Here is a 10,000-nt window from a genome sequence, read left to right as displayed (position 1 = left end):
CACAGAGACCCAAGGAGAACTCTGCTCTGTTGGATACAGATGTAAGCTGTTTACCCTAGGTTAGAGTGGTCAGCACAAGTAACACCTGGTAGACCCAGTGTGTAACCAGTGCTGAACCTCAGCTGTGTATGTAGGTTCCCTCATTCACTGGTTTGGCATTCTGTAACACACTAATGCCAGTGCAAAGCACATTCTGGTCCCATCATCTCACTGTGAACAGGAAATGAAAGGTTATATATAACCTTCTGATCTGAACATACTGATCTGATATTAAATGTGCTGAAACCAAATCGCAGAGTTGTAACACCAACATATCACTTTACTAAAGCCATTATTTAAATGTTTATTTGTTAAGATCATGGATTTTAACAATTTAGTATTAAACAAGTAAATGAAGATTTTGGCATGTATTTGCAAACAATTATAGCTTCCAATAATTGCTAGATTAGCATTAATTTACGTAAAGCAAATGTCTGTCATTACCATATCTGGACTGTTTGGTCATCAGATAGGAGAGTATCAGAACGTGTCTTGAAGTGGTTGTATGACGTGTGATTGGCTAGGAGAATTTAACAGCTCTGTAAATACAGTGTACAGTGTCATCATCTTCTGACACTGTTGGCCAAATGACGCAACACTCAGCACCTGTTCAGATCATTGTATAGAATGAACGCTATTTCCAGCTCAGACACCATGATGACCTTTCTGCATTCTAACAGTGAAGGCCAATATTCTGTCATGTTCAGAAATGTGGCACGGTGTTCACTTGTGTTGATGTTCTAAGAGGGGACACATGCCTTTCATGAAGGCCTTTCTCAGCACTTACAATAGACCATGTTGTAACCTCATAGCTACTGGGCAACGTGCCATGACTGTAGCTGTTAGAAACAATAGAGAAATTATAAACCATTCAATAGCATAACTGCATATGTACATCCAGAGATATGTTTTATTATTACTATTCATTATTATTATTATTATTATTATTATTATTATTATTATTAATAATAATAATACAAAACAGTTGTACAGTGACCTCAGAGGAGTGCCAGTACTGACTGAACTGAGTTAACCATTCAGAGGAGTGCCAGTACTGACTAAACTGTTAAACCCTTCAGGAGTGCCAGTACTGACTAAACTGAATTAACCATTCAAAAGTGACTGTACTGACTGAGTTCTAGTACATTTGTGAGGTTTAGAACAGATCTGTGAGTGCTGATACAGCTACACACACAAAAACACAAACACACACACACACACACACGTTACACCATGCTCCCTCTGTTGTCCTTGATCCTCTCTCTGCTCCCATGGCCCTGATCTTATCAGTACCTCCTCAGTGGCCTCTCTGGGTGAGGTGTGTCAGGTATGTCTGACCTGAGTCAGGTGTGTCAGTGCTGACACTGTGTCAGTTGTGTCTCTGAGTCAGATGTATGAGGTGTGACTGTCGGGTATGTCAGAGTAGTAACAGCTGCACTACCCCATCAGGCAGGGACAAACGTGTGTGGGTTCAGGTGGGCTTACCTCTCTGTGGTGGGGTCAGAGCAGTTCAAGGGGTATTTGAGGTCAATGATGGTTCCATCCTTGTCTTGCAGAACACCATGGTTTCCTGTATAGTACTCCACCAGCTCGGATAATGTAGCAAACTTCTCCCCCCCATACAGGTCATAGTAATCCCCAGTGTTTTGGATCCTGATGTGCGTCACTGTGTTATCAACTCTGAGTGAGGGAGAGAGGGAGAGAGAGAGAGGAATGAGGAATAATACACCATGTGGTTATGAAACAGCATGTTCTGCTTTCGTCATTAAAACAGAATATATAGTATTTTGTATATTATATATATTATATTACTGTATACAGACCTACATATTATTTAAGAAAATAAGAGCTACAGACCTCAGATAGTTTAATGGGAGGTTTATTATAAGGAACGTTAAATAAATGGAGAAAAAATGGAACTTGTAATTTGAGACAGATGCACTTTAAAGAAAGTACAAATGAACCACTGCTGTAATTTAATAATATAATTGAACTACAGCACTTCAGTGTCTGGCCTGGTGAACTTTACAGTAACAGCAGCACAAACATTGGCCAATCAATTGCTGAAAAGACAAGATCATCATCATCATCATCATTATCATCCATGTCCCAAAAAACCTCCCACTGCAACAGAGCACTGGAGACCCACCTGGACCTCCAACTCTTAAACCTCCAAATCTCCAAACAATGTTCTGTGTAAATGCCTAATGCATTTGTTGTATTGCTGAGTAAACCTTATACTCGGTGTGTAATGTAGATGGGTGAGATCTGCATACAAACTCTCCTGTGTGGCCACAAAACCAGAGAACAACCTTTTAATAAAGAAATGATGCAAGTTTAGTTCACAAAGAACAGATCAGACAAAAGCTCAGTGAGTGAGATGTTCTGGAGGGACGTTGCTCTGCTAGTCCACACCCTGCAGGTGCAGGGCACCACCCAAATGTCACATGTACCACAATTACCATAGAGCAGAAAGGGTTGTTACACCTTCAACCCAAACCACTGTGAATGATTTCTCTAATACTCTAATACTTCTATGTTCACAGAGTTCTGTTTTCACACACATTACACAAGGCCCCTTCTTGACCAGGGGAGAGAGCTGGAAAATGCCTAAAGCATTAATTATGGCCGCTGCCGCAGGAAGCGTACCCCACAGTCATGTAAAGCAGCACAGGTTAAGGTTAGGGGTTAGGGGTTAAAGGTTAGGGTTTAAAGGTTGGGAGTTAGGGGTTAAGGTTAGGGGTTAGGGTTTAAAGGTTAGGGGTTAGGGTTTAAAGGTTGGGAGTTAGGGGTTAAGGTTAGGGGTTAGGGTTTAAAGGTTAGGGGTTAGGGTTTAAAGGTTGGGAGTTAGGGGTTAAGGTTAGGGGTTAGGGGTTAAAGGTTGGGGTTTAGGTCACACTGATTGTAGTGTTAATGTTGCCTCTGTATGAAATGCATCCCTCTCTGAACAACATCTGCAGGGCCTCTCGACACATCAAACACAACCAAATATTTACATTTACAAATACATCAAATGTCGTGAGATGTCAACAAACACTTCAACAAACATATACCACAGAAAACATGTTTCAAACAAGTTTTCAACATCACAGAAAACACATCAAAAACATTTCAACAAACACAACTAAATTTAACACATTCCAACACACATGAAACATCAACAAATATCAACAAAACATCACCGCAAACATATCAAAACAAGTCAACAAACATCACAGCAACAGGCCACTGTAAGCAGATCAACAAACATCTCAAAAAACATGTCACTGTAAACACACAACATTATAAGATTATAAGACTACACTCAGGGGCTGAAAGTTTTCAGTTTGTTTTTGTGCAGATCTAAAAACACTAAAAAAAAACCTGCCAGCACTTTGCACCTTTTCTGATAGAACAAACCTTTTTTTACTCAAGTGTTCCATCTAAGCAGAACTGTAGACAGGCACATGGTGTCATTAGGTACACTATGAAAGTAGAAAACGATTATGTGTGGTGTGCATTGAATGTGCACAGTATGTAGTAGATGTATAGGGTGAAGCGATTATGTGTAATGTTTAGTGTGAGTTAAATATGTCTAGTGTGTGGTGAATGTGTGTAGTGTGTAGTGCATATGTCTAGTGTGTAGTGTGTGGTGAATATGTGTAGTGTGTAGTGAATATGTGTAGTGTGTAGTGTGTGGTGAATATGTGTAGTGTGTAGTGAATATGTCTAGTGTGTAGTGAATATGTGTAGTGTGTAGTGTGTGGTGAATATGTGTAGTGTGTAATGAATATGTCTAGTGTGTAGTGTGTAGTGTGTGGTGAATATGTGTAGTGTGTAGTGAATATGTCTAGTGTGTAGTGTTTAGTGAATATGTGTAGTGTGTAGTGAATATGTCTAGTGTGTAGTGTGTAGTGAATATGTGTAGTGTGTGGTGAATATGTGTAGTGTGTAGTGAATATGTCTAGTGTGTAGTGTGTAGTGTGTGGTGAATATGTGTAGTGTGTAGTGAATATGTGTAGTGTGTAGTGAATATGTCTAGTGTGTAGTGTGTGGTGAATATGTGTAGTGTGTGGTGAATATGTCTAGTGTGTAGTGTGTGGTGAATATGTGTAGTGTGTAGTGAATATGTCTAGTGTGTAGTGTGTGGTGAATATGTGTAGTGTGTAGTGAATATGTCTAGTGTGTAGTGTGTAGTGAATATGTGTAGTGTGTGGTGAATATGTGTAGTGTGTAGTGAATATGTGTAGTGTGTAGTGAATATGTCTAGTGTGTAGTGTGTAGTGAATATGTGTAGTGTGTGGTGAATATGTGTAGTGTGTAGTGAATATGTCTAGTGTGTAGTGTGTGGTGAATATGTGTAGTGTGTAGTGAATATGTGTAGTCTGTGGTGAATATGTGTAGTGTGTATTGAATATGTCTAGTGTGTAGTGTGTAGTGTGTGGTGAATATGTGTAGTGTGTAGTGAATATGTGTAGTGTGTAGTGAATATGTCTAGTGTGTAGTGCGTAGTGTGTGGTGAATATGTGTAGTGTGTAGTGAATATGTCTAGTGTGTAGTGAATATGTCTAGTGTGTAGTGTGTAGTGAATATGTGTAGTGTGTAGTGAATATGTCTAGTGTGTAGTGTGTAGTGAATATGTGTAGTGGGAGATGAAATGCCAAAGTAACTGTTGCAGGACAACAGTAACAAAGGCTCCACCACACAGAAGGAAACTTCCTTTTCCCCCAAACTGCTCCTGTGTGCTCAGATGTCAGGTAAAACAGTGTGTGACAAACTGGTTAAAACTCAGGAATGCAATGACCAACCAAGAGCAGAGCAGTGAAGACAAGCACCTCCACCTCCACCTCCAACCCCCACCTCCACCGCACATGCTGGCATACAGCAGCAGGAGGGTTCGGATTGACAGGTGTGCCTGCACTCCAGGTGAGGCCCTACCTGACAGACAGCGAGAAATCGCCGACATTCTTCTTGCTGGGGCGGGCCAGAAAGCTCCCATGGACGCCGCGAGTCTTCAGAAGGGACTCAGCATCCAGGCCAGATAAGTCTCTGTGGAACCACCTGAAGAAACAGTTCAGCAGAGTCTGAACACACGAAGGGCTCACTGAAGTGGAGACGATTCTGCTTTTGAGTTACAACCCCTCCTTACACACAGGAACTCAAATACCTATACACGCGTGCACATGCAGACAACCATACACACACACACACACACACACACACACACACACACACACACACACACACACTCACACACTTAACCACACCTGTTTGATCTGCAGGTTAAAATACACCCCCTCATAAAAATTGTCTCTCTCTCACCCACACCCACCACACACATTTACTTTTGTCTAAAGTACAAAAATGTTGCTTCTTTAAAGGAAGAATTTCACAATATAAATGGTGCAGACATGTGACAGAAGCAATACTGGAAATAGGAACATGAAGAAAGACAGTAAAATAGAACTGAACTGAATATGGTTGCACCAATACAGCTTCATGAAACTGACCAAACTGAATTGCTAGAAAGAGGGAGAGAGAAAGAAAAGCGACAGGGCACTTACCGAACCATCTCTAGGATGAGGGTTCTCGCTACACTCTGACAACACGAAAGAAGGAAACAAGACGTTACATTAAGTGTGTAAAAAAAACCTGAACACAGTCTGATTGCTCTCTTGTGGCAGGCTCGTCTGAAATGAACAACCAGCTAAGACACACATCCACCCAACTAAAAAGACCTCGGCAGACAGGTGCTGCACCTGCCACTTTCTGGGTCTGCACTCCTGGCTTCCTCCACCTCGACCATCTGGCTCTGTACTCCACCCATCCTGAGCTCCACAGCATGTCTCACACCACCTGATCTTCCTGAGCTAACACTCCTGTTCCACGTTTGTCCATACCACCCCACTGTGTCTCTCACGGTTGTCCCTCTCCAATGTACAAGCTCTCTCTCTTGCCCTCCTTCTCACTCTCCCTTTCATTCTCGTTCTCTCTCACTGTCTCTCTCTCTTTTATGGGTCAAACAAACACACTTACTCTGGCAGCTCTCTGAAAGCAAATTGCAGTTGTCTTCACACTATATATGCACCAAGCATTAATGTCCCTCCCCCCCCCCCCCCCCCCCTCTTCCTTCCCTTTTGGTGTTTTGTCATATAACTGTGAAAGTGAGAGCAGCTAGCAGACAGTCTGTCGTCTATTCTATGTACTCTCACACATACCCAGACATGGCTAGTCCACTGTAGACCAGCAGGGTGAACACAGCATGACCCTTGTGTTATGAAAGAGAGACCCTGGCGCGGGGGGGGGGGGGGGGGGGGGAGACATTCAAGCTGCTAGTGCAAGTGAAAAAAGAGTTACCGTTAGTGAGGGAGGGTATCGATGCTGCCAGTTCTCTTTATCGTTGTCCTCTTTCACCGTCTGTCCATTTTCTCTGTGTCTGTCTCTCTGTCCACCTTGGTTTGCAGTGCTGGTGGGGCTGCACCTTTAAAGGACATAAAGTTCAGGTCTAAACTTCACTTCCTTATTTTTGTTGCTTTTATGTCTTCTGTAGCATGCAGATAGACACTGTGCATGCGCACACACTTGGAAAAGGTTGAGCATCACTGCATATGTTAGGAAAATGTTGTGTTGCTCGTTTTTTTCCACAACTGCTGCTTTGTGTATTACACAATACGTACAAAACTTCAAATCCCACAATGCAAAGCAACATGAAATTTCTAAAGAAATGAAGGGAAATTATCAATGCATTCCTCTATTAACACACTGAATTAAATCAGTTACATGTATCTGTGTAGAAATACACATTTCTACAGACAGAAAAAGTCCCAAAGATTGATGATAAAAGCTTGCTGTTCTTCTCTGTACTCATTTGCATTAAGCCTCCAAACGTTAAACATATTTGAATTGCAAAAGACATGCTACTAAACAAGGCCTACTTACTCATTAATTTGAATATTTGTCAAAACAGATAACACTTCCATGCATCAGCCACATACAGTGGTATGTGCGTTTGGGCGAGGGAAAGTCAATCATAGGAACAAAGACCAGGTGCAGGAAGACAGTACATATATAGTAAATATATAGAAGGTGCACGTGTGGACGTCACATTAAAGAGAAATACTATGACAGATTACCAAGGGAATTAGTACATGGAAAGAGGAAGGAGGGGTGGCAGGTACTCACCCATCCACAGCCAGCGCTGGGGGCTGGATGTGTGCTCTTAATCCACCTACAGTATAGGAATGACCTATAAATGTCTTGAGAGGACAGGACCAGCCCATGGGGGGGACAGGGAGGGACCTGACGGTCATAAGGCGTCTTTGCAGACCACTCGTCCTGACTATGCAGCCAAACTATGGGTGCGATAACTTATCTGATGGTGTGATTATGCTTCTCCACCCTGTAATTTTGTTAAATTGCTGTTTTGTCTGAGGGCCAGATCCTCTTCCCGGTCAAACCCCCCCCCCCACCGACACACACACACAAACACACACACACACACACACACCCACACACCCCTCTCCTGTTGTCTTTGCTGGATCTGGACTTCACATGGAGCAGGGCAGTTTATACTAACCCCGTAACTCTTTAATCCCAAACCCTAAATTTTTAAGCCCCTAACTCCTTAAACCCAAACAACTAACATTTCAATCCCCTATCCTCTCAACCTGCTAACCCTTTAACTCTCTAAACTTAATCCTAACCCCAAACCCTAACCTTATGGAGAGACTGTGAGAGAATGAATGAATGAATAAATAAATAATCCAGACATCCATTTCATTACCTTTTTATTGTATGTAGATCTCAAAAAAACAGAAAGAATATAAACAATATGTTATATATATATATATATATATATATATATATATATATATATATATATATATATATATATATATATATATATATATGTATGTATATATGTATATATGTATATATGTATGTATGTATGTATGTGTGTGTGTGTGTGTGTGTGTGTGTGTGTGTGTGTGTGTGTATATAAACAATACCAGGGTAACAACAATAATTACAAAGTGAGCTAAACAAATGGTTTTAAACTGTAAAAGTGGACAGAATTTGTTGAAACGCATCCTTTGGGTGTTTTTTGGGCTTTCGGGTACTTTGAGTGACATCATCCAAGGAACCAATCATTAATGAGAAAGGGAGCACATGTGTGGGCTTGTCAGGTGGAGAACAATGGAACTCTTTACACACTGCTCACACACCTGCAGTCTTGGAGTGAAGTGTTTGTACAGTCACATTCGGGTGTGTGTGGATCCAGACATCCAGACACAAGGCTCAAGCAGCTACAAATTGTGTTGTGAAATATCTCTACAACACTGCAACATTTGAGAAGGTCAGGGTCAGGGTTGGGGTCAGGGTCGGGGTGACGTTCTCCACAGCAGAGGGGAGCGTTACAACCGTACAAACAGGAAGAAGCAGTTAGACTAGCATGAGAACATCACGACATGGGAGGAGAAGGTGGGTGACCTGAGCAGGGCAGACACACCGCAGTGAGAAAAGCCCACACAGGACAGAGTGATCCCAGCACCTCTCAGCACGGGGCACTAGAGACACTGTAAAGTCTGAGGTCTGGAAAGAAAATTGTTAGCAAGGGAGACTAGATTACAGTGGAGGCTCTTCTCTCTCCCTCTCTCTCCGCAGAGGTGGCGGGGTTCGTAGCCCAGGGTCACATGACCCGGTATGGGGGTGTGACTGAGGGAAGCTAGTCTGAATCAGGAAAGGGCTTAACGAGAGGTTGGGGTCAAAGGTCAGCTGAGAGTCAACGGGGCGCCTGGTTTGGCGTGACCTCTGGCCCACGACTGGCCAATCGGCTCAGAATGCTCCGCTCCGACATCTGCAGACGCACAGCAACTGGCGGTATCCGGGCAATGGTTGCTGGGAGACGTGTGACATCAGCCTTCATGTCACTGAGCAACTCTTCCAGTTGTTTAAGGACTGAAAGAAACAGAGAGAGAGGAAAAGATAAAGAGAGAGAGAGAGAGAGAGGAAAAGAAATAGAGAGAAAGAGAGAAGTTAAACAGAGAGAGGAAAAGAAACAGAGTGAGAGAGAAAGGTTAGAGAGGAAAAGATAAACAGAGAGAGAGGGGAAAGATAAACAGATAGAGAGGAAAAGTTAAACAGAGAGAGGAAAAGATAGAGAGAGAGAGAAAGGAAATGATCAACAGAGAGAGGTACAGAGGTATAAGTGTGTGTAGTTGTGTAGTGCTGTGTTAGAGGTATAACTGTGTGTAGTTGTGCTGTGTTAGAGGTATAAGTGTGTGTAGTTGTGCTGTGTTAGAGGTATAACTGTGTAGTGCTGTTAGAGGTATAACTGTGTGTAGTTGTGTAGCGCTGTGTTAGAGGTATAACTGTGTGTAGTTGTGCTGTGTTAGAGGTATAACTGTGTGTAGTTGTGCTGTGTTAGAGGTATAACTGTAGTTGTGCTGTTAGAGGTATAACTGTGTAGTTGTGTAATGCTGTGTTAGAGGTATAAGTGTGTGTAGTTGTGCTGTGTTGGAGGTATAAGTGTGTGTAGTTATGCTGTGTTAGAGATATAACTGTAGTTGTGCTGTGTTAGAGGTATAACTATGTAGTTGTGCTGTGTTAGAGGTATAACTATGTAGTTGTGCTGTGTTAGAGGCATAACTATGTAGTTGTTCTGTGTTAGAGGTACAACTATGTAGTTGTGTTGTGTTAGAGGTATAACTGTATGTAGTTGTGCTCTGTTAGAGGTATAACTGTATGTAGTTGTGTAGTGCTGTGTTAGAGGTATAAGTGTGTGTAGTTGTGCTGTGTTAGAAGTATAACTGTGTAGATGTATTTTCTAGGGTCGTGTAGTGTTGTAGAGTTGTGTAGTGTTGTAGAGTTGTGTAGTATTGTATTTACATTACATTTACATTTACGGAATTTATCAGATGCTCTTATCCAGAGCAACTTACAAATGTGCTTTGTCATTTGCTTATGGAATACATCCTAGCCA

The 10,000-nt window shown here is 42.0% G+C and overlaps 2 protein-coding genes across 4 annotated transcripts in view; both read right to left on the bottom strand.

Annotated features, from left to right (window-relative positions):
- The window catches only part of LOC113574797 (protein tyrosine phosphatase non-receptor type 6), a 25,514-nt gene extending 18,171 nt beyond the window's left edge, over positions 1 to 7,343 (bottom strand). For 2 of the 3 annotated variants that reach the window (XM_035530789.2, XM_081708937.1), the window contains exons 1-5: positions 7,201 to 7,343; positions 6,376 to 6,499; positions 5,583 to 5,617; positions 4,957 to 5,079; positions 1,525 to 1,719 (exon numbers count right to left, since the gene is read on the bottom strand). In XM_035530789.2, the coding sequence (XP_035386682.2) occupies positions 1,525 to 1,719; positions 4,957 to 5,079; positions 5,583 to 5,617; positions 6,376 to 6,499; positions 7,201 to 7,328 (605 nt within the window). In that variant the 5' untranslated portion in view covers positions 7,329 to 7,343. Of the gene's footprint in view, positions 1 to 1,524; positions 1,720 to 4,956; positions 5,080 to 5,582; positions 5,618 to 5,777; positions 5,884 to 6,375; positions 6,500 to 7,200 lie in introns of those variants that run through there. The other variant, XM_035530790.2, reaches the window with a different exon arrangement.
- A 630-nt stretch (positions 7,344 to 7,973) lies between these two features.
- Positions 7,974 to 10,000, bottom strand: part of LOC145655301 (ATP-dependent chromatin remodeler CHD4-like) — a 17,021-nt gene continuing 14,994 nt past the window's right edge. Inside the window, exon 23 of the mRNA XM_081708940.1 lies at positions 7,974 to 8,976. Coding sequence (XP_081565066.1) covers positions 8,801 to 8,976 — 176 coding nt within the window. The 3' untranslated portion in view covers positions 7,974 to 8,800. The remainder of the gene's footprint in view (positions 8,977 to 10,000) is intronic.

This window comes from Electrophorus electricus, unplaced genomic scaffold, assembly GCF_041902795.1.
Source record: "Electrophorus electricus isolate QZ-2024a unplaced genomic scaffold, ASM4190279v1 Scaffold202, whole genome shotgun sequence".
Classification (NCBI taxonomy): domain Eukaryota; kingdom Metazoa; phylum Chordata; class Actinopteri; order Gymnotiformes; family Gymnotidae; genus Electrophorus; species Electrophorus electricus.
This window is presented reverse-complemented; position numbering and strand designations above follow the sequence as displayed.